The 24,704-nt window shown below is 35.0% G+C and overlaps 1 protein-coding gene across 1 annotated transcript in view; it reads left to right on the forward strand.

Annotated features, from left to right (window-relative positions):
- The window catches only part of AQR (aquarius intron-binding spliceosomal factor), a 61,751-nt gene that overhangs the window by 808 nt on the left and 36,239 nt on the right, over positions 1-24,704 (forward strand). The window contains exons 2-17 of the mRNA XM_085301808.1: positions 1,027-1,083; positions 2,229-2,269; positions 2,879-2,914; positions 5,479-5,599; positions 6,546-6,686; positions 8,298-8,366; positions 9,322-9,422; positions 10,071-10,147; positions 13,124-13,188; positions 15,168-15,284; positions 16,272-16,385; positions 17,266-17,369; positions 18,207-18,309; positions 19,372-19,492; positions 22,628-22,769; positions 23,509-23,687. Of these exons, the coding sequence (XP_085157934.1) occupies positions 1,027-1,083; positions 2,229-2,269; positions 2,879-2,914; positions 5,479-5,599; positions 6,546-6,686; positions 8,298-8,366; positions 9,322-9,422; positions 10,071-10,147; positions 13,124-13,188; positions 15,168-15,284; positions 16,272-16,385; positions 17,266-17,369; positions 18,207-18,309; positions 19,372-19,492; positions 22,628-22,769; positions 23,509-23,687 (1,588 nt within the window). The remainder of the gene's footprint in view (positions 1-1,026; positions 1,084-2,228; positions 2,270-2,878; positions 2,915-5,478; positions 5,600-6,545; positions 6,687-8,297; positions 8,367-9,321; positions 9,423-10,070; positions 10,148-13,123; positions 13,189-15,167; positions 15,285-16,271; positions 16,386-17,265; positions 17,370-18,206; positions 18,310-19,371; positions 19,493-22,627; positions 22,770-23,508; positions 23,688-24,704) is intronic.

The following is a 24,704-nucleotide window of genomic DNA, read 5'->3' on the forward strand; positions in this document are numbered from 1 at the left end:
GGGCCCGGCGCGGCGGCTCCCTTCCGCCTTTGCAGCGTTTGTGTCGTGCTTGGCCGCGGTGGCTGCGATCTGCCGGCCTGTGTAAAGCGCCTTTGCAGCCTGCGGTGATAGGAAAAGGGCCGGGTTTTGTGTGAGCGCTTAGTGGTTTGGTTAGACCTGAATTATGTACAGCGCGCACCCAGCAAGTTTCAGACTGGGGAGAGGTAGGACTAGAGCAAAATAAACAGGGGTTGTTATAATACAAAATAAATTAGGGTGGTTACGGTACACAAAAAGCTGCAGAGAATTTATTGTAGTTCAGTGTTATAGGTGGTTTTATGCTCTGTTCTTTTTTTTGTGCTGAAAATACTGCTTTCCTTGCTTTTCAACTGCACACCTAAGTTTGAATAAAGATGGTTACAAAGCCCTTGGCAGTACAGCTCAAGAGTGTTGCTGCAACAAAGAGAATTACTACCGTGAATAACCTGAAAATACTGGATTTTTACCTATAGCCCCTAATTCTTTGTGGCGTTTTTCATTGGGTCGTAATCACTGCATCAAAGTCTTCTGTTCTTCGCGCAGCATACAGAAGAGCCTGGCTGCACGTGCCTGTCCGGTTCGCAGCCTGACTCAGAAGTGTGCAGGCTTGGAGTTCTCTCAGATCTTCCAATTTAGCTTGTGAGATTACCTGTTTCGAGAGAGGGTTTTCAATTTGGAGTTTGCAGCCTCATGAAAGATTGCTGTATATTTTCCAGGGATTTGCTAGAGGAAATTTAAGAAAAATAAGTTTGTATTATGTAGCAGTCTGTGCATCTGAAATTTTTATGCAGAATCATCCCTTTGTTGGAAATATTCAGGCACAGAATCTTGAATAGTTGAAAGTCRTTATTGTTGAAAAATATATTGTTATATGTAGTTGCTGTTGAAATTAAGCGAGAAACTGGTGAAATAAAGTTTTGGATTTGAACGTGTCATAGAGCTTTATATAGAACAACGTATAACTGAAAATAYATTTGTTTAACCTATTTCAAACTTCTTTTCTTACAGTTAGCAAATAAATACTGGGCTCCTCATGTGAAGAAAAAATTGTCTTTTGATTCAAAGGTAAATATTTTTACTGGTATTGTACTGTGCTTTAAAAGAATGAGAAGCAATACTTCTCTGCCATGCCAGACCCTGCTGATGCTTATTTTATGTTAGGGTATAGGAGACTGCTCAGAAAGTCAACAGTTACTTAACACACTATTAGTATAAGTTGTTTTGCTTGTGGTTTTTAAATGTAGGTACTGTTCTAAGATGTGCTGTAGCAATGCAGTTCTTCTGCATGCTATTTGTTCTGTTCCTTTTAGCTGAGAACCTGTGAGGGTAGAAGGCGTTTGAGAAGGGGGCACTGTTAGAAATCAAAGAAGGACTAAAGATGTAGGTAATACTAAACTGTAAGAGTTCCTTTTAAAAACCTCTTCAGAGGATTTTGATCAGAGAACTTGAGTGGTGTTCTGGTTTCCTGCATTTTGAATGTTTAAAAGTTTGGCCTGATGGTTTTGGTTCTCTGTTCGTTTTCTGTAGTGCGGACTTCTCAAATGTTAGTTTTCATTCCCTTGTAGATATTTGGCTACACCTTCCCCTCTTGCCTCAGTTTACCCACTTTATTTATAGTATTTTTGATAATATTTGTGTCTGTGATTGTTAGAACTAGAATGTAGTTGAGAAGCTAAATTACAACTCTGACTACAGATGTGATGTCAGAGCATGAGTGTTGCAACAGATAGTGCAGATAAATTGTCTGCAGTTTTTTTCAGTCCTATAGAACAGTCTGGGTTTGGTCAGTTACAAGAAACAGTGGCAGTTGATGAYTGAGGTGATATGACTTGAATCTTCTAGACAATCTTTGGTTTATTACTGAATTTAAAGAATAAGCAATAAAAAGGTCTACATATCTGTTTGACTTGTATATTAGACCTCAGTGAGAAGTAGTCTGTACCTTCTGAATAACTTGAATGAAGATCCTATCGTGTGTTTTTTATTCCCCTTAACTGGTTAATATTTCTAGGGAAGAGGTCTGTCTGTGGAGCTTTTGGTCTCCTTAGAGCTGAGACGTATCTGTTAGACATTTTTGACCAAATAGCTTTAAGCAGAGAGTAACTAATTCAGAGTAACTTTGAGTACATAGAATGCTTGAATGTATTTTTAATCATCTTATGAAATATATAAGCTTCTTAAAATTCTTTTTGAAATGTTCTTTCCCGTAGGTTATTGAAGATGTGTATGCAAAGGAAATTGTCAGGTCAAAGTAAGTACATCACTAAGAAGAGACAAGTATTCCAACATTATCTATACTGAAATGGTTTTAAAAGTTTATTGAACTACTGTAAAATAYACTAAGATGTTGAAAGTGAATGAAAATGACTGAAGTGCATTTGAGCCATTTAATTAGTGGTACGTCATTTCAAAGACGAAGTGGGGCAAAAGAAAGTTCCTGAGCTCAGAATCCTTAAATATGAGAGTTGAATGTAATTGTTTGGTTCCTTAAACTGTTGCTCTGTTTGTGTGGGGGTATGGATTTTTTTGTTCACAGTGGTCATAGGAGGATGCTGGGCCCTTCTTTTGCCACCGAGGAATATATAGAAAAGATTAGTTAAGGAGTGTGCTGCCACTAGATTTTTGCTCAAGTCTCATTCTGTTCTATTGCAGTGTTAGGGAACAGAGACAGAAAATCAAGATAAACTACATTCTACAGCTGCTATACAGAGAAGAGAGTTGTAGTTAAGCTGTTTATCTTTGGAGATATAAAAATAAAGGGAAAGGTAGCCATTTTCCATGCAGCTAAGATAAGTATAGAGGCTTTCTTTTATGTGTTAATTGTTTTTTTTTTCTTTTATTTTTTTTCTGTCCTCTTCAGGTTTGCTATTAGAAAGATAATGCTTCTTGAATTCAGGTAAGCTATTTGGAGTGAAATTTTTAGTTATTTTTCTGTYGCAATAGATGAAAAAAAAACTTGAGAAACAAGCTCAGAACAGTAAATCAATGGTGGTTTACTCATGCATTCCTATATACTAAAGCCTCAAGTTTGATGCCTAAGAAAATTTTATGAGGAGAGCTTAATTTGAGGAAGGAATAAATTCATAATTATAAATAACATTCTGAAGGTCTTGCTTTACAACTCTAAATTTCTAATGTAAATGAATTCCCAGCACCAAAGAAGAACCTAATATGCCTGAAACRGGTGATAAACTTGGATCAATAATTTGGGATGTATCATTAAGCCTTAAGTCAGAACTCACTGAAGTCAATGGAAGTTTTCATATTTCATATTAAGTCTCTTACTGCAAGAGGGAAAAAAGAATTTTGCTGCAACAATATCACTATATTTTTTTTCACCTGAAAATAAATGGAAATCCATTTAGAAGCATCTTACAACTTCTTCAGACTTTTATGGAAGACCTTATAATAAAGCATATGTAAAATTTTATAGAATACRTATTTGTAATATTTACATGTTTACAAATACARTAATTAGTATTTTATTTGGCTCTTTTATGTCAAATCTTATGGACAGATATAATGAGATGGTATTTGGCTGGGATGGATCTTTTCTTTTAAAGGCTGAAATATATAAATAGTTCCACTAATTAGAAAAGTAGGATAAACTTAGCATTTAAGTATTTTATTTGTGACACAGGTATTTTCATACTTTAGTACTGGCAAAGGTATAAGGTAAAATACAGTTTGTGGGTTTTGATGCAGACAAATGGCATGCTGGTAGGATGACTGTCCTAGAATTTATATCAATGCAAAGAAATTATGTGTGATCAGCATTTTAATCTTTTCTCTGAACATTCTTTCTTTATGGTATCAGCATGTAATGTTGAATGTAACTGGTACTTTTGGTATATAGCCCCATCTACTGCCATATGCCCTGTAAGTCATTCCCCCCCCCAGCCCCCCCTTCCCTCTTGCGGTCTCAAACTGTCCTGTCTTCACGCATGTGAGATATTGCCCTATTCTTTAGATTTCGTTAGTGCTCGTGTATATTTATTCTCACTTGGGGGGCTTAAGATTATTGTTATTAAAATGTATTGAAACTTACTGTAGTTCTTGGGTGACATGAAGTATGGATTTTTTTTGTTGGTGGTGGTTGTTTCCCTCCCCCCGCCCCAATGAAGATCCAAGCGCTCCACCCAGTACTATAAGCTATTGGGAAGTATCCTGTGTTTCATTTTGTACACACACCTATGAAATTCTCTCAGCTCCACCTGAAATTACACATTCTGGCTGAGCTCCTGGAAATGCATGTCTGCCTCTTACCAAGTCCTTTGCTTGTGATTACAGCTTTGCTCTCACTGCCTTTCTTTTGCTGTCAGTGGTGCTTATCTGAAAAGATTTAACTAGCTCACTGCAAGGCATCAGAGTAAGCTGTGGAAAAAGTAAATACCTATTTTAGCCATGTTAAGAAACTGAGCTGGCTCTTGAAGAGCCAAACGAATGATAGAGCTGCTGTCAAGAGGGAGGAATGACTGGGCTCTCTCAGGTTTAGGAAGGAGCAGGACCTTCCTCTTTCTGGTGGCAGCAATGTGTTAAATTAGCCCAAGACATATGTATGTTGTTGAAGATGATGGATTTATAGATTGCCTCTTCAGGAGTAACTATCCTGCATAGTTACTTCAAGAAGTTAAAGGAGGGAGATAYTCACTCCAAATTTTCTCTCATCTATGATCTAATTTTAGAGTTTTCTTCTATGAAAAAGTGTCATGTTAAAAAGGAAAAAAAAAAATCTCATTTCTGGCAAAGCTGCTATTTCCCAGTGTCTCGTTGTTCTGTGAGTTTAGTTGCCTGTGAAGTCACAACTGAGCGGAAGAACATCCATTGCTCAATCAAGGACAGTTCTTTGTTTTTCCTTTTCTTTTCTTTTCTTTTTCTTTTTTTAAAGTCTTTTCACCTTGTTGAAATCACTTAATCACCCCCCCATAAATGCTTTATTTTAGTTATGCTGTGAGTTAATATTTTTATTTGTTTTATTGAAGATTATAAGCATAACATCTAGGTGATTCCTAGTTATCTGTAATAAAATGTATGTAATAATATAAATATTGTAAAATAGTATGCTGTGAATTTTAAGAARGTTGACATTTGCATCTTGCATGAGGAAATGCTGCATGTGATGTTCTTCGTACAAGTTTTTYTTTCTGGAAAAATGAACATGTATTCATATTCTGACTGTGCACTGCACTGTGTTCGCATGTTACATGKGAAAACCTTCTGATCAGTGTGTCTTCCTAATGAGAAACTCCTCTGTTCCTTGTAGCACTTATCTGAGTCAGCCATTAACAAGTTTTTCTGCAGTGACCTAGGTGAGAGGTAACTTCAGGAACTACTCACAAATCATAAAGATGAATTTAAGGAGGAGAAGAAAAAAAAACCCTGTGGATAACTGCTTTTTTAAATGAGTGACAGATGATGTGGGTGGCAGAAACTAATGAAATATTCTTTGTCTCTTCACAGCCAGTACCTTGAAAATTACCTATGGATGAATTATTCTCCAGAGGTGTCCAGTAAGGCATATTTAATGTCAATCTGCTGTATGGTGAATGAGAAGTTCAGAGAGAATGTCCCTGCGTGGGAGGTAACCAATTTCAATTATAGCTAGAATTGACTTTATCCACAAGTTGCAGCTTTTGCAATGTGCTTGCTTAAACTGACAGAAGGTAGCAAAGCTTGTAGTGTTAAAAGTGAATAGTACCTTGGCTGGAATTTCTGTCATGGTGTTCTAAGTAATAGTATGTTGCTTATATATATGTAGTATATTGCTTTTCTGAGAAAGCAATGGTCAGATGAAAAATCACCTGATTCCTTTTGGCACATGAATCTTTTGTTCTGCTATGATGCCCTTACATATCAGCAGCATTTGKTTTTTTTGACACTTAAATTTGGCATTTGGAGAGACATTATTTTGCTGGAATAATCAAAAAACAACAAAAAAAMCCCACAGATCTTTGTATCCGTGARAGTAAGAAGGTATTACTGGAAGTCTGGTAGGTGACTGCCCTTGTAGTGAAATAGCTTTATCTCTGTGGTTATTCTCAATGTTTTTTTTTTTTTCTGTCTAAGATAGTTGAAGGAGGAGTTCCAAAACTGTAATTAGGATGTTTCTGCCTGCTCACTTTTCTCAGTTATTGAACAATTGCCATAATTTTGTCCAAAATCCACCGGGCTTCCTGATTCTTTGAGTGTAAGGGAATTGTCCTAACCTGTATCATCTTGCAGGGATTCTGTGGGATCACTAGTTGAACACTCCCAGAGCACAGTGCACTCTATTTGTGCTTCTTGTTCCATTTCTTCTATGTGTCACCTGTTTTAGAGGCGAAATAGTCTTCTAGGAACTCTSCCATAGTATGGGGATCGCTGGTCAGTCTTTTTTCTGTTATGCTGTCTGACAAAAATAATAGAGATGAAAAAGTCCCTCCTTGAGATTTAATTAGATTTAAAGTTCTTAAGCTATGTTCTGTAAATGAAGATCAAAATAATTTATATCACCTTGTCTCAAAATTAATTTCCTCTTCTATTCCTAGACGTTCAAAAAAAAGCCAGAACACTTTCCTTTCTTTTTCAAATGCATACTGGAAGCATCACTGGTTGAAAATGACAACGAATTCTCTCTACATGAACAGACAGTCCTCCTGCTTTTCCTTGATCACTGCTTCAATAGTTTGGTATGTTCAAGATAGAGTGCCTGTGCTGTTCTGTGTTTAGTTTGATTAACTTGTTCTTAGGAAGCAGATCAATAAAAAATTAATTTTTTCGGAAGAATTTCRTACTAGAAGGCTTTTACTCCTCTTTTTGACTCTTGCTTTGTCTCTGTCACTGCACTTGCTTGTTCTCATACAAGGTCGTAAAGATGAGAGACTCAAAATTGAGAGGATAACACTTGCTGCAATTTAAAGCCATACATTCAGGTTTATATTAAGATAGTATATTACACTTAAAAGCAGAATACTTGATACTCTGCTCTTTTTAATTTGTTTGGAAAATTGCATGAAACGATTTTCTTTAGATTTTGAGAGAAACATAGTAATTGTTTCACTTTTATGACCAGGTTTAAGTAACGCATCTATCTGCGTTTTGTTTTGAGTTAGTTTTAAGAAGTTATTGGACCAGGTTGTGCGTTAGTCTGTGATAAAAACTGAACCTARTTGCAGATCATGATTTGCAAGTCTGGAGAATAACTTAACAGGTATCTGTTATATGAAACATTGCTTTGATACTAGCCTTGACAGTGGGCTTTTCCTTTATTTATGCAGTACACAGAATATATCAGTTAAAATCAAGATTTGTGCAAATAAYGAACAAAAGTTTCTTACAAACAAAATGATCACAAAAGTATATGATTTATTTAACAATTAGTGATGACTATAGAAGCCAGTAATTGACCGAACCTTRTTTGTAGTTATTATTAATGAATTATTATTTGTATAGTTGTTATTTTTCTGTAATGGTCATGGTACAACGGATCTTCATTTTAAAGGAGGGTTTGATAGTGGCTTTATGGAATCCTGCATGCAGAACACATTTCTTAAGTAACACAGTGTGGAACCTGGTATAAAAATGCTTGTAAAAGCAAACTGCTATTAGAAGCTACCCTCACTGGTGGACTGTGGAAGAGAATAGTCACAGCAGTGTTTTAAATAAGGAGCATTAAGATGTGAAGATTTAAAATGCTGAGGATAAAGTATTTGTCCATGAAGTAGTACTTAAGATACTAGTGTAGGTTTTTTTGGTAGGTTAGACAGAAAGAAACTTTGTGGCCAGAGATCCTGGGCAGAGTTCAAGATTTGAAACAGCAGTTAACAATACAGAAATTAGAGAGGAAAACAGAATTATATCAGATAATGGGAAAGCAAGTAAATTGWGTGGAGAAACTTGAGAAATGAAGGGCAAAAGAAGGAAAGGAAAAAGTAAAAATGAATACGGAAAACATAGTAAGAAAGTTTAGTATGAGAATGAGAAATCACTGAAGAAGTAACATCAGTTCTCTTCAGTTTCTATGCTAAAACACTTGTGTGAATGGTACCCCAGACAAGGTATTAACTGTCAGAATACAAGAAAGGAACACAAAATGGAAAAGTCATCAACAATTTGAGTTATTGGGTAGGAGTATTATKCATTTTCCTGCTAGGAAATCAGTGAAATCTAATAAAGCAATGTAAATATCCTTTCAGAGGGTAACACACATTTATGTATTTTGTAAAAATACAGTTGTAAGGCAGGCATATGAGAAAACTTAAGATATTTAAAAGTTACTTTTCTCTTTGTCTTTTTAACAGGAAGTTGATTTGATCAGAGGTCAAGTGCAGCAGCTCGTTTCCTTGCCGATGTGGATGGCTCTACAGCCTGTAAGCATAACACTATAAATAGGCAAAACAACCCTCTTGGCAATATGCAAGACTTGGAATGTGAATTGTTTGCTGACTGTTAGAGGAGGCTAATATAATGGTCTCTGCATTGCTAAAAAATCCTAATTTTGTATGCTTGGTTAAATTCTCCTTTTAGTTTGTTGTGAATTTCCACACAATTGCATTCCTCTTCGTTTGCACTTGTCGTAAGTTTTCCCATTAGCTTTTTAGCTCTTCCAAGCTTATTACTTATAGACAAGGCCGTAAGACCACAGGGATTGGGATAAGACCACAGGGATTGGGAAGTAGAGCTTACGTGGAAACAGAAAAGAGAGTATAATCTTTAATTGCATAAATTCTTTCTATACCTGTTTTTCCAGCTCCTCATGCAAATTCAGTTCACTTTTTCTTATAGGTTTGATCTAATTACAGCTGTATGACAATATCTTTTCCTCAGTTCCAGAAATCACTTGATGTCATTTGTTCACATGAGCCATTTTGCATGTAACTGCAGAAAAATAGGGTGACATTTCATGTCATGTTTTTCTGTATCACTTAACAGTTGAAAATCTCCATATAAAAGTAACTTCTTTACTTTCATAACCATAGAGTTTCTATTAAAACTTTGTAAATCTTTCAGCAGCTTAAAAAGGCCAGATGTTTTTATTGTTAAAGTGTTCTAAAATTTGTTACGTTAAAAAGTTTTAATTTTGGAATACAGTTGTCTTCCTGTAACTCAGACCATCTAGCCATAGCTAATGAATATTTGAGTTAGCTCTCTCTAGCGGTATTAACGTTCTTGTTCTACAGTGCTATCTGTTGAGATTAATCTGAGAAAGCTRTTTATTTCAGATTCTTACATAGTTTTCTTTCTTTTTAATAACTAACTGAATTACACTTACCTCATGTGAAAACAAAGATTTTTAATGGCTGAATAACATTTTTACTTCCTTAGAAACGGCTGGAACAAGAGCTGAAAAAGACACCAAAGCTAAGAAAATTCTGGAATCTAATAAAGAAAAATGATGAGAAAATGGATGAGAAAACAAGAATGCAGTATGTTACAGAAAAAATCTTTTCCTGTTAAATCAGAAGTTCTCCATGCTTTCATTATAATTTAGCTAAGCTAAATTTTTGAGTAATAAAAACTATTGAAAAAGAGAAAGATGGTAAATGAGTCATTGATTGTRTGTGGTCTCATGGAAATCTGTTTTCCAGGAGTCTTTATGCAAAATACTATTATAAAACTTTGTTTTATTTGATCAGTGAATTCATTATCTACAAGATGAAAGCCACAGGAGAGTATTTATATAGCTACTCCTGCATTTTTTTCATGATCTGTAGCAAAAGTTTAACTTGTGTGCAGATCGTTAATAAATTATTGAATAAACTTGTGTATATCTTACTAAAGTTAGCTGTTCCAAATACTTTTGTGTTGCTATGTGGGTAAGATACTCTCTTCGACTGTATAGAAGCATAGGTAGTCAGCTTTGTGCTGTGTGACTTAAAAATGTGGACTATGCTAATCTGTCTTCTTTAATGGTAAAGCAAATTATGATCTAAAAAGTTTATGGATGGCCTCCAARAAAATAGTTATCTTTGCATAAATTTTAATGCAGTTAACTTTGTACTAGTAAAAGATAGGATAATCCTCTAGTCTGCTTTTAAGTGATATTAATTCTTTTGCTATATGTCTGTTTTTAGAGCATATCAGGAGAGAAGATTTCTTTCGCAGCTTATTCAGAAATTCATTTCTGTGCTAAAGTCAATACCTGTCTCAGGTAACTGGTGCTTATGTTATTTTGCCTTGTCTTTTTAATCTGTCTTTCATTCTTTTCTATTAATGAAGCAGCTGTTCCTTAGGATACTATCCTGGAGTTGGAGACACGATTTGAATGGGGTTTTAGTGAAAGCCTATTTCCACGGATCTGATGTCAAAGTTAGAACTGAAGACCGAAATCTGTGTATGCTTTAAAACTGAAATAGCAGAAGATTGCTTAAAAACGCCTTTACATCTGTTCAGTTGTAGACTCGAAAAAAAAAGAAAGAGTTGAATATTGATATTTGTGTATTTGTCATAATCTGCTTACACCTCTCTTATAGTGTGGAAGCGTTTCAATGCACATTTAGATGCTTTGTTGAGCAGGTGTTATAAATGCATATCATAAAACTATATTCTGTCTGTACTGTTGAGTTATGGTAAGAACAAAACCTGAAGTGAAATTCTTTAAGGTTTTTCTGTAAGATTTGACTGCTCTTTATTTACATGTCATATGACAAGGAAATTACATGCTTGCATGATACAGACAGGAAAAGTGTTTTTACAGGAGGGTGTTAACCTTTTGGAAAAAAAAATTATATATATATATATATATATACACATATATATATATATATATACACACATATATATATACATACATACACACACACACACACACACACACACACATATATATATATTATCCTACCAGCACAGTATAGTTTGGGCAAAATCACTTCCTGGAGTTCTGTTTTTGCTCTTTGGCTCTTGGCAAGCTTTAGCCCTTATGTGAGCCATAAGGGGAATTCTGTGTGTTGTGACTTCCTCAAAAATGGCTATCTACCTCTATCTTTCCCAGTTTTGCAAGGAAATGCATAGGAATTCTATGGAGGTTTTAGGAAATAGATATATTCATTAAAGGAGGGTTCTGTTTTGACTTGATCCTGATGTCTCCTTAGCAGTTTTTCTCCAAGCTGTTCCTGCTGCTTTTGGTCTTGTGCAGTGTAGTTTGTAATGCTTAATAGTGTGAAGTTTTAGTATAAAATGGACAGGATAATCTTTCTATTAGTAATAGTACCATTTTATTTCCTTCTGAGATCTGTGACGAGTCATCTGTCTCTGTTTCACTTGAAAAACCTTAAAACCACTCTCACTTCTCTTTCCCTTCACACTATCCATTTTTTTTCAAGAGTCATGGATTTAAGTGTTTTCTCAGAATCACAAAACAGTTGAGGTTGGAAGGGACCTCTGGATATCATCTAGTCCGTTGTTGGGTAAAAACCTGGAGTACATACATTTCACTTTCTTGAACTTCATGAGGYTTTTTTTCACTCATTTCTCCAGCCTGTTGAGGGCCCTCTGAATAGCAGCACAACCATTTGCAGTATTAGCTACTCATTCCAGTTTTATATCCTCTGCGAACTTGTTGAGGATGTGCTCTGCCAACATCCAGGTTGTTAATGAAGATGTTTTTTAAAAAATTTTCTTTGTAGAAAAGATAATGTCTCATATGTTTGTTGGCTTGTCCCATTCGTCCGCTCCGTCTGTTTCCTTTTTATACTGAAGTTTTTTGGGGCTGTTTGTGATGTTTGCTATTGCTGTGTGTTGTATTCTCAGTTTTCGTCTTGCACGTGTCCCTTATTTTTTAATTAAATACTGTTTTAAAAGCATATTTTTTAAAAAAAAAAGTCTCAGGGATGTCAAAACTTTGTTTTCAAATCTTGAACCAGCTGCCTTTGGGAGCAATCTAGAGTAATCAAACATGGTGTCAGGGAAGTTCATAGGACCTTGCAGAAGGACCCTTTTTAATGCATGTACCCCAGGTTTTTACCCAACGTTTTTTTTTTGTCACTTCTCAGGAAGAGAAATGTCTCACTGATACTGTTTTTTAGCTTCCTGACATGTACAATTTAGCTGTTCAGTAAAGGTAAACACTGCTGTTTCCCTTTCACCTTTACTTCAAAGTGTCAGAAGTCTGTTCTTTCCAAATACTTTACCTGCTTCTGTACCTTTTCTGTTTATATCAGTGGCAGTTTTCCAAAGTTACATGTTCAAGATCATAGAAATGTGTTGCCATGATACATTGTCATTGACTGATGCGGCTATACGCTTTTTTCATTCTGATTAGAAAAAGCGCACAGAGGGGGCTGACCCAAAGATAAGTTGGGGTTCAAATTTATTGGAAGAGAGAGTGTTTTTCAGAGATAAATCTGATTTTTGATTTGCTATTCTCATGTAAAAATCTAAATTTTAATTGTGCCCCTTAATACATTCTGGCTGGAGTTCTATGTAATTGGTTTTTTTAAAAAAAAAAATGATTTAGAATAACCTTACTTCAGTAACAGACAGTAGGCGGTCCAGTGGGGACTCAGCATCAATTAACCACACTTGCTATATACATACCTTAAATACTTTAACTGATTTTAACTAAGAGATTTTATGGGAGTGGAGCAAGGGGAGCTTTTTATGAGCTTACAGTGATTTAAAATTATCACACTTTACCTGACCATGCACATTAGAATGCAAAATAAATTGGTTCACCTGATTCACTTTTAATCAACTTTGAATATTGCAAAGGCCTTTTAAAAGCTACAGTCAAGGTAAACACAATAGTGAACAGATATTTTTGGGTGCCCAGAATTAAATGTTTTTAGGAAGCTTAGCATTCACAGGTAGCGGCCCATTGGTGTTTTGTTGAAGCCAACTATTTTGTTTTATGTTAGATTGGGTTATTTGTTTCAGAGGGAATAAAATGGCTTCTGAAAGTCTAATTCTGTTACTTTCTTATATCCAGAAATCTTCTGGTTTGGAATTATGGAAAGAGTTGTTTTAGAATAAGAAAAAAGTGTGCTAGTAAATTTTCTGATCTTATTAAAGCTGATTCTGATCTATTAGCAGCATGTATTTTATTTTTTAAGAACAGTTCAAATGTAAATATAGTGTGGTACAGGTCRGTTAGTTTTTGCTTACTAGTTTGTTTTTAATTTTTATCTAGGTCCTATTTCTATGGACAAAGTTCATTATTGTGAGAGGTTCATTGAGCTCATGATAGATCTTGAGGTAAGCTGCAACCAGTATTTACAACCTATTTCCAGGTCTACCCTGCTGAAGTTTTACATGCATCACGTATTATTTGCACTGTTAACAACCTTATTTCAGGTAGCAGGGAGTTATGTTGCAGTTACGTGTATGGTCATTTAATACTGATTTTCTATCCTTAAATAGGAAATTGTAGCCATACAGTCACTTTGGGAACTGAGTAGTAATGTTTGTAAGTCAGATAAATTACTAGTGAAAGTAATGATCCTAAATTGCTCAATAAAGACTTTGTTGATGAGAGTAACAGTAATAATTCTGGCAACTAATGAGAATATATAAAGTTTTAATCCACTCGGATTAATCCAGGAGTATCTCTCCTAATGCATAATAAACCACTTAAAGTATGTATTATGTTGTGTGTTATAGCCTCAGGAGGCATAAATAGTTCTTAAATCTAAACTATTTTTGGCTGGCTGTTTTTCATTATTAAAAAAGGATGGTTCTGGTGATCTAGGTTGGTTATAGRACAATGAGGAGGCCGAGTGAGACTTTGTGAAATTTACATGCAGGTACTGGGAAAATGAGAGAATTTTAAACTTCACAGCACCAGAATTTAAAAAAAGAACAGTCATTAATTGATAATTTCTCTCATGAGTAGCAGTTTATTTTAAATTATTTCAACTTAATAAGATTTTCTGAAATAGAACAGAATTTATTGCAGCAGTAAGTACAGGGATTTTAAAAGAGCTTTTTCTTGAACTCATGCAGACTGACTGTCCTTTGCTAAATCTCTTGAATAGTGTATGTTTGTAATACACTATTCTTTGAATTAGAGCTCATTGTCTGATGGACATGATATACTCTTATAAGAGAAAAGATACTTGATTTTTAAATTGATAATTTGAATATCAGACAGTGTACTTAGAGGCAGTACATTTAATGTTAGTTCTCACTAGGTATTACAGAAGGATTAGAATTTCAAGTTTATGAAGCTTGCTGTAATGATTAGAACAAGCGAGTGAAAAAAACAGCTATAAAACCAAATCTTTCTGCCTCAATGTTTTGTTAATAGGTTATTTTTACACATTGAGGCTTTTTATTCAGGATGTTTATGATTCGTGTTAAATTATATACACTGCAATCAAAACTTATTTGATCTTTTGAAAGGAGTGATTTCAGGGAAAGCTCTTGTACTCTTTGTTTTTTGTAATTATTATGTATGGCAACTAATGTTCTCTACTACAGACACGTTTCCCCCCCCCCCATTTGTCTTAGTTCTTAGCACCATGTTAATGCTTTTTGGCTTTCTAGACTCAATCTGTAGATTCCACTGAGAGCAACCAGCTTCGTTTTTTTTTCATGAAGTGTTCAGTAGTACCACTGCATGCTGTTAAACAGTTTCCACCCATAGTAGCTTAAACTGTTTACATAGACAAGAAATGGTGTCAGTTTTTTTGGTTTTGTTTAAAAAACTTTTATAGATTTATAATTCAGATTTGAAAAATTCTGAAATCTACTCTGAGTGTCCTAAGAAGAAGAAAGATGATATACCATATTTAGAAGAAAGACACTGTTCTCGGTCATGAGAAGGACAAATTTAAAATGAGTGACGTGAATGTAGGAACACATGCATTTCAAACAATATTGCAGAAGTTTGACATACCCCGTGTAACACACGTAACAGATTTATACTTAATTGTAAAACAATTGTTTTATTTAATTTACTCCTTTCATTACTAGCAGGGTACGATCTTAATAATGACAAGTTTGTGCTGTGTTCCCAGTACTATAAAGGCTGTGATTGTAGCAGCCTGTCTCCATAGCATCATGTCCTCGCACAGGGAAATGCTGCTTTAGTATCCAGTACCCTCAGAGAGATCTTTGTAACTGTTATAGCAGTCTATCTTGATCTGCCTTCTTGAAATGGAAAAATACGAGAAACTAGGATTTCTAAAATTTTGAAGAAGTGCTTGTACTAACGTGGGGTTGTTTTATCTTAGGCCTTGCTTCCCACACGCCGCTGGTTTAATACAGTGTTAGATGACTCCCACCTCGTTGTTCACTGTTACCTCTCTAGTCTTGCCAAGCGAGAAAAGGAGGGCCACCTCTTCTGCCAGGTGAGATTTAAAGTTGCTGAAAATACTTGGTCACTCTCATGTGACTCTAAATGTTGCCGCTGTTGTGTTTTATGTTTTGTTGTTACAAAGGAAGATTTCATTAATGTTTCTGATGGAAGCAAACTACTCATTTAAATCCCTAAGACAGTAGTCTTTTCTTACCTGTGCCTATGAGTCAGTCTGCTTTTATGTTTCTAGTTTTGTTTTTGMACAGGCTTTAAAAATGCAGTCCAGAAAACAGTGCAATTTCAGTGGCATGCTTTACCCCACATGTAGCAGAAGTCATGTCACTGGTGCATTTTTCTGCTGCCTTCATTTTGACCTCAGACTGTTCTGCAATGCAGCTGTTTTTCATTGTTGTTACCCAGTCATAGATAGTAAGTTGGTTTTGTGGCCGGACTTGAAAGTCTCTCCTATTCCTGCTTCCCAGCTGCTTGTTCCTGTCTCCCATCTCTGGTACTCGTTGAATCTCTCCAAGGGTYGATACTGATGRAACACAAAGCCAACAATACATCTGAATAGTTTTCTTCCYTTTTGAGTTAAATAACTTCTCTTCCTTTTTGAGTTAAATAACTTCGCGAAAAGGTATGAGGAATTCCAGAGCTGGCATGCAAGAGGACAGGAGGGAGTAAAACCTCTCCCTTTTGCTAGCAGCAAGTTTGGTTCAGTGTCCTCGGCAAYTCCTGTCTAGGTTATCTGAGCAGTGTAATTATTTCCGTTTCAAGTCTTGGTATCTAAAAGAAGCTACTCTGGTTGTGSACTGTGATGTGATTTCTTTGAATGCTAGATGAGATTCTAAACAAAATTATTCTGTGSCTCATCCAAAACAAAAACATAGATACAGTTCTTTAGTCTGTTTCTTTGAGTGCTTTGAAGAGCTGTTCTTTGTGCATGATGCCCAGACGTTTCCTGTTGAGTTGTGTTTTTGTTTGCGGTAGGGTGTCTGTCTAACTCTTAATGTGCTAATTTGTATGCACGATCTCTCAGCTTTTAGATATGCTTAAATTCTATACTGGCTTCGAAATCAATGATCAGACTGGAAATGCTTTGACAGAGAATGAGATGACAACAATTCACTATGACAGGATTACATCTTTACAGGTAGGTAGAGATTGAAGGGTTTTGGGGGAGAGAAAGTATGTAGTTTTGCTTTTTTTTAACCTAATCTGCAACCAAAATGGGGGTTAAGCCATTTTCAATTTTTTTTCAATCATTTTTCCTGTTGAATTATAGGAATAGTTTTAACTTGGCTTTTCTGTACCATATTGAAGACTTCATTAAAACTTCATGTTATGTATATGGATAAAGAAAAATAAATAGGCAATATAGAGAACCTAAATAAAGTAACAGTCAGGATCAGTAGCCCTGTAATCTCCMCTATCAAAATAAAACCATGTTTGATTTGAGGTTGTCATTTTAATATAAGATGGACTGCTCCCACTAAATTTATTCAAGGGAAAATTAAGTGCGGTAAGGATTTAATTTATGGTTATGCAGTAGGTGGCACCATTTCTTCAAAATCAGTACACACRTACAGTACCAGTAGTGCTCCCTTGTACGTAAAGAGATAAAATCAAGGTCTGTCACCACTTGTAGTAATGTGAAGACATAGCTACGCTCTTTCAAAAATTGTCGCATCAGTTTTAACAACAAATATTGGTAAATAAAACTTGTTCCTAGTTATTCTTAGTTGTCTGCAGGGTTACGTGTCTGTCCTTTTACGTTTTTAATGACAAAACCAGCAAATGCTGACGGAAGGTGTTTCAGAAAGATAAMGTGTCTCTGAAGCACAAGCGTCATAAATAGGTAGTGCTAACTAAGAAAAATGGAGATTTCATATCTAGCTTTTATTTCTGTTCTGGCAGTGTACAGGATGCTATCTGCTCTGAATCAGAGGAAGCTATGCTTAAGTGTTTAGATTGTTATTAATTTTTTTCATCAATATACTTAATTTTGGTTTTTGGGGGTGGGTGTTTTCTAGAGAGCAGCATTTGCACATTTCCCAGAGTTATATGACTTTGCGCTCTCAAATGTAGCTGCAGTAGATGCTCGTGATTCACTGGTGAAGTTATTTGGACCCCTCAGGTAAGTCATCAAAATGAAATTTAACATGAAACTGAAATTTTTGCTGTGTACAATGTTTTAATTTAACTAATTTCTAACCTTTTTGTTGCTGACTTACCATGCCAATAAACCAGTTCATATTTATTGTTTTTTGAGGTCTTTGTCTGTCAAAATAAGAAAAAAAAAAGAAAGCTTGAATTCACTAGGAGAAACTTGTAGTGAACAGTCTAATTCCAATCTAAAAAAAAAAAATCTTCCTTTTTTTTAATGAATATGAGAAAGTGCTAATTTTCTAGAAAGTAGTTAGCTGCTTTAAAATAACTGCAGCAGTAATTACCTTAGTTGTTAACCTCAATTAAAAAAAAAATTTTTTTTGATTCTTGCTTCCTACCAGTCTATAATAGAAATTATAAATTGTACTACTGTATTGTACTATACTGTATTGATTGTGATGTATTGTGATGCTGTGATTGATAGGGTAATARTTCATATTTTGACAGAGGCAAGCTGTGCTCTGCAAGGGAAGGAAGTGCTCAATATCTAGTTCTGTTCACAGATTCAAGTCCTAGAACAAACTTCCACACCTTTGTGTGATCTCTGCAGATGAATAGTTCAGCTGATAGCTATAGCTGAACATACTTGGTCTATGGATCAAGAGCACTTTGTAACTCTTTCCAAAAATAAAATATTTTAAATAATTGTCTCAAAGTTCACTTAAAATACTGGGCTTGAATTGTTGCTCTTTGAAATTCATAACTGTACTTAAAAAAAAAAAAAAATAGTACCCGTGACTTCTCTTTTTTTGTGTTCAATATAAAAGTTGACAGAAGTGTCTTTTTTTTTCCTTCTGCTGTGCAGCTCAAATATKCTCCACCAGGTGGCATCGTACCTTTGCTTACTGCCACCCCTTCCTGAAGGGGCAGACACAAGCTACGAAAAGGAGTTTCTGCTGGAGTTGCTGGTAAAACCGTAATTAATATTGTTTGTATTTTTTCTTTTGCAGACTCAAGATCACAGCTTAGTTTAGCAACTGTAGTGTAGTAAAGTACCCAGTTAGGAYGTTTTGTTGAACCACTTGTGAACCACAGCAATGTTATGGCAGTAATTTGGATTCTGAGATAGCCTTTAAAACCAAATGATAAACTAGCTATTTGAAACTGTTGATTTATAAATGTAGCATCCCTGAGAAACTACTATGTATATATGTCAGAGGTATTTTTTTAAATGTTGGTCAGCAGAATCCCAGCAGCAGTATTTGAGTCTCTCTAGAAAAATTGTTGCTGTGTAAGTAGTTATCTGTTGCTCCCTTAAAAAAATAATATTGCTGACACAGATCTAGCTCTTCAGAATCTATTTGGGTCCTAAAGGCTATTTTAAATCCCCTTTGCATATATTATTTCTTTTGTAGATATTCAGACTATAGCAACATTGCTGTAGGCTTCTAAACTGATACCAATATTAGGATAGCCTAACTGGTTTTTTGCTATTGCTGCTTTTTAAAAAAATGTTTAATAATTTCTTCTGGTTTAGGTATTTTTAAAATATTTTTAGGGATAGCACGAGGAAACATTTGTTCAGATGACATAATGTAGTATTGGATCTTTTTTTTTTAATCTCCCAGATAAGGAGTTACTGTCCATCCAGCAATAGCTGGTCTTGTTACAGTTAACTATTGAAGAGAGTATCYGTTTACTGGAAAATTTTAACTTAATTTTCTGCTAAGCCTTGGCTTGAATATTTTCAGCTCTTTTGTGCCATTTTTGGTCAGTTGAGTAGCCAAGTAATTAATTGTTGGATGCTAGAACCATGACTGATTTCTTGGACGATGTGTTTGTTAATCTTTTGATGTCACTGGATGGCTTCAGATGAAATTAATAGAAAGCTTTTTAAAACAGAGAAAATTGCAAGTGACCACATGTACATAATCACCAGCAATCTAATAGATTAGTATRAGTTTATCAAAGATAGCTTTACAGTCCCATTTTGACTTATGTTCGTTTTAAATGCATCCTTTCTTCTTCAGGTTTCCCGTCACGAACGACGAATATCTCAAATTCAGCAGCTCAATCGAATGCCTCTTTATCCCACAGAGAAGATTATTTGGGATGAAAATATTGTCCCAACTGAGTATTATTCTGGAGAAGGTACGATTAGTGGTTCAGTGAGTTTATATTTCATTCAAATTGAATTTTAAGTGGTTTTACGGCTTTGAGTGCTGGCCTGTAAATGCTGAAAATGAGCAGTTCCGATATCTGTTCATTTTGTCTTTAGAATGTATATGTAGTAATTAAGCATCTTTCAGATTTTTAGGGAAAGGTCAACTTTCCTATTTAGACTGTGACTCAAGAATATTGAGCTGAAATAGTTGGCAAATTMAAAATGGATTTAAATACAAAAATCCAAAGTATTTGTTTGTACAAAGCCATTTATTTTCTCCTACTCTGGGTAACAGATGTGTTATTAACACCAATTGCTTCACAGGAAGTTACTGTGAGGTAAATCAGGTTATAAAGGTGAAGTGCAACAGCTGTTGTGCATGCTCTGCTCTTAGGTAGGTTCAAGAAAGACTTGTTTTTGAAAAAAAAGTAGGAGGATAAAATTACCACTGATTGTCTCACTGTTTTATTTCAGAATAAGGAGTATGTGCATAGTCACTGAAAGGTAGCACATGCACTGTAAATTTAGAACCTAATATAACTGGTCGATGTGCTTATAATCAAGGAAGTAAAGTGCAGATATTGCAAAGAAGAAATCAGATARTTTGTAACTTTGCAGTAAGCAGCATATGTATTTTGTTTGGTTCTTTTAAGACTATTGTACTTTTTAAAATCTATTCCATGAAAATTTTGATTTGGAACATTAAAATTCCATATTATAATGCATATCAATGAGTTKCATATTCAAAGCATAGTACCAACTATGTTTCTGATTTGAGCAGTGAGTATTCTCTTCTGCATGTTCCTCCATCTATTTTTGGTTCAGTTTTTTTGTGTTGATGTGTTATAAGTCTTAAGCTCAACTGCTTAGCATAAATTAGCTTCTTGGGTATATTTTCTTGAACAGTATTAATGATAATAGAGATTTTTAGAATTTGTTCTCTTTAGAAAAAGCAGGGAGAAAGGACAACAAAAGATCTTTTTACAAACAGTCACATAAATGTTACCTAGAGATCTGATGAAGAATAGGTAAAGTATGTAAGTGRCACATTTCAGTTTTATGGAAATAATTTAAAGGTGATTCAGAGTTTTCTGAACAGTAAGTTTCCTAGTAGAGTTTATTCTTAAAAGCTGAAAGAATCTGGGTGRTTGTAATGTTTTGGGAAATTAATACATAAAACATTCTTTTTTTTCCTTTCAATAAACAATTAACATAGATTGTTTTAATGTTGTAAAACGTTCACATTCTTAATACATGTTGAAGTAGCTGTACTGTCATTCAGACTGTATTGGAAAACTGACATCTCTAAGAGTCAACTAATTGTGCGTGCGCTGTGTGCGTATTTTGTGTTTTATTAGCCAAATATATTTGTCACAATATATTTATAATTGCTGTGGGCAAAAAGTGAAAGAGTGGTTATTTACAACAGCTGTTTCTGTGCTATTTTGTGAATTGTTTTAATGACTTAAATATGTTTTAATAATGGTGAAATGCTGTAATTTTAGCAAGTAACAGCTGGTGGAAATGTTTCCTCCTCCTGCGGTGAACTCGTTTTATCTTCGTATCTTTATCTGTGTATTGATAGCGCKTCTGTGAAGCATTTCTCTTGCTGTCAAACTGTTACAAGTATTCTCTTTTCTGCTTCCCTCAGTCTCAGTTTACACTTTCCCTTTTTATACTTTGTATATTCTCCAGCCACCATTTCCTGTCTCTGGTTCATGTTTCTCTGCAAGAGTGCTTGGTACCAAGAAGGAAGTTGTGCAGTCAGTGGGAAAATAGTAGGATCATAATTTCAGAGAAAATACTGTGGGGACAGAGCATTCTTGCTGTGGATAGATATAGGAAGTCTGTGGTTAATTCTGGCTTGTCTCTACTAAGCATGTGAAAATGCAACTTTTTTCAAAAATTCATTCTGTAGCTTAATGCAGATGAATGCTAGTAGAACTAGCCATTGAGGGCAAGCCTGCTGCAAAGGTCCTTAGAGCAAATGTGCTTTTTTTTTTTTTTTTCATGTTAGGGTTTTTTCTGTATTCTCAAAAGCTGCTAAACTGTTTTTGTCCTAAATTTAAATAAAAGCAATTCAGTCCAAGGAAGGATTTTTTTTTTTCTTTTAAAAAATGGAGGAGGAAGGATATCTCTCTCTGGTAGGAAATCTTGGGCAGCCCTAAAAGTGTTGCTTCAGGTCCTGCCCTGTGTGCATATAACTAGCTTTACAGGACAGGTTTGTTTCTTGGTGCTGGAAAATGTGTTAAGTACTTTATCACCGTGTTGCTTTTCAGAATAGAAATTACATTCTGTCACCTTTCTTCACTGAAAATATATCTTGGTGCATGTGAAAACCAGTATGTAGCTTATATGCAGGTGAAAGGTTTCAAGGATAATGCTGCATGTTACAAAAGCCTGAAGCTTTCACAGGTCTCAAGCATAGGTGAGAAACTAACAGTAGTCTAGTAAGGTTGTGTGAGTAACGTATGTGAATTGTTACTGTGGAAGGTTCGATTTAAGACTACCCTAAAGCTAAGTAATTATGGGACCCGACTAGGTGTTTTAGTACTCTGTGGTCAGTTAAATCCATTCTTCCCATCTTTTCATTCTCCCTGAAAAATCTATAATCAGTAACAGAAATTTTCAAGGAAAGTTATGTATTAAAAATTAATTTCTTGGCTTAAAACTTTTGTATGCATTGATGGTTTTATGGCTTCTAATAAAGATAAAGGATTGGAATTGGCAAATTATTGAACAGTGGACTGTTTTTTATTAATGAGTCTTTCTGTCCTTATTAATTGCTGGCTTAAATGTTGAATTCAGAAGATACAAATCAAGCATGGCACAAAGTAATGGTATAAAACCAGTTTGGTGGTAGSCTGTACACAGTGAAGGAATCAGTCTTTACATAGTTAGGTGTATTATTGCCAGAAAGACTGGAAGCTCCTTTAATTAATCATTAAATCAAAATTTTGGGGGAGAGAAGAAAAATGTCTGCATTTTTTTTAATCCTATGTATAAAAGGAAAGTTGTAGAATAATGTATGTATGTATTTACTAATATGTAGAACCAGTACATTAACTCATCTTCTTTCTGTTCCTCCATCAAATGTTTACTCCACTTCTTCCCTGCCCTAGGTTGTCTTGCACTTCCCAAGCTGAATTTACAGTTTCTGACCCTTCACGACTACCTACTTAGGAACTTCAACCTCTTTCGGTTGGAATCTACCTATGAGATCAGACAGGACATTGAAGATAGCGTCAGTAGGATGAAACCATGGTAATACTTATTAAGTGACAAACCAGTCGGCTCRACTTAAATTGTAATGAAAGCACATTTAAAAATGTGTAACTGATGTTGTGACTATACTAAGTGTGTAAYGATTAGCCTGTATTACGTGATTATAAAAGTACTGTATTTTATACTAATTTCTTTCATGAAGTGCTGCCATCCTGGGAGGTGATTGATATGCATTCCTGTAGAAATGTTGGCTGCTAACAAACAGCCCTCACTGTATTAAGATGAATTCTATCTATAAAAGTACAGAGCCTCTAATGACTAGTGCGGAATCTGGAAACTTTATCACCATTTTGTCTGCTGTCTGAGAGTTACCAAGTATTCTTGAATTTTCCACCTGTCACATTCTGAGCCTCTTTAGATTTATTTATATATATATRTRTRTRTRTGTGTGTATATATATAATTTCTAGGGGTCATATGGTATGATCTCTCTTRTACTCTGTAGTTGCTTTTTGTTTCTTTCTGTTTCTTCACCTCTCTCTGACTTTGATTTTTTTTTTATAATGCCAACATGAGTTGCCCTCATTTTCTGAAAAGCAAAACTAAGTCCGTTCATGTTATACTTCAGTCCTAAAATGAAGGATGATGCAAAACTAGTTCACTAGCATGTAAAATATAGACTTCTACTTTTTTCTTAGAGCTATCCGAAGTAAATTATTTTGAACTTAAAAAAAATGAACTGATCTAGCAAAACTTTTTTTTTTTTTTTTTTYCCTAAGGTTGTCAGAATATGGAGGTGTAGTCTTTGGCGGATGGGCTAGGATGGCACAACCCATTGTCTCTTTCACAGTGGTGGAGGTGGCAAAGCCCAATATTGGTGAAAACTGGCCTATGCGAGTACGAGCAGATGTCACAATTAATTTGAATGTCCGTGATAGCATCAAAGATGAATGGGAAGGTACGTACATTCKGTGTAATAAGTTTATCGAAGTAGGTATTCATCAAAATATCTTCTTACTTAATTTTGTTTGTAGGAGAGGTTTTATATCTAAGATACAGATTTGCCAATTTTAATGTGCTGTTTAAATTATTCAAATTCCAAATCTAAGAAAATTAGACTTTCCTAATCTAAGAATCTTTCTAAGATGATTAAAGAGAAAAATCTAAGCTGATTAAAGTACCAGTCCACGGGGGGGGGAAATGTTTACTGTTTCACACAAATGTCATTTTACAGTTTGTAACTGTAAATTTCTAACTCTTAAAGGGAAAATGGAAAAGTAGTTTAGCACATGCAATTAATGTGCATGCTAGTAATGTCCCATTGGTAAAAATTGGTAGAAATTACCATTGGGAGTAGTGGGGAATCTGTGATCTGTCTTGTATACAAGTGGCAAAGACGGATTTTGATTTAATTCAAACTAGTATTTTTCAGTAATTTTCAGTGCATTTGAATATTTTTAGGAAATGCTGACTGTACCAAATACTCTCTGTTTCTTGGAAGTATCTTCAGGCGATACTTTTTGCTTGGGGAACTGAACTTTGGTTGACTTTGTTGGCAGGTGGCTCAGAAGTGTCAATTTGTGCCTGGATTATCAGTAAATGTCACTCCCATCTCTTTTGTTAGAGAAACCTATTAAATGTGCTAGAGTTACGTAGTGTGATTATAGGTCACATAGTACAAATGCTAAAGCTGGAGCATGTGATAAATAGATAAGCAGATACAAGTTTGGGAATGTAAATTTCTATTCACATAGTCTCTCATTAGTAATGTTAGAAGTACTGATGTCAGATGGAGGATGTTAGTTGACTTTACCAAAGGTAGGCAACGGCAAATTTTGTAAACTTTCAGATATCTTCAATCAACGAACCATCAGCTTTAATGGTAGCAAAGTGATCTTGGGCTTGAATGTAGTTTAACATTGGGGCAGGTTTAGCTCAGTTGGTTAGAGCATGGTGCTGCTACTGCCACGGTTCA

This window comes from Rhea americana, unplaced genomic scaffold (assembly GCF_003343005.1).
Source record: "Rhea americana isolate MKP2758 unplaced genomic scaffold, rheAme1 scaffold_18, whole genome shotgun sequence".
Lineage (NCBI taxonomy): Eukaryota > Metazoa > Chordata > Aves > Rheiformes > Rheidae > Rhea > Rhea americana.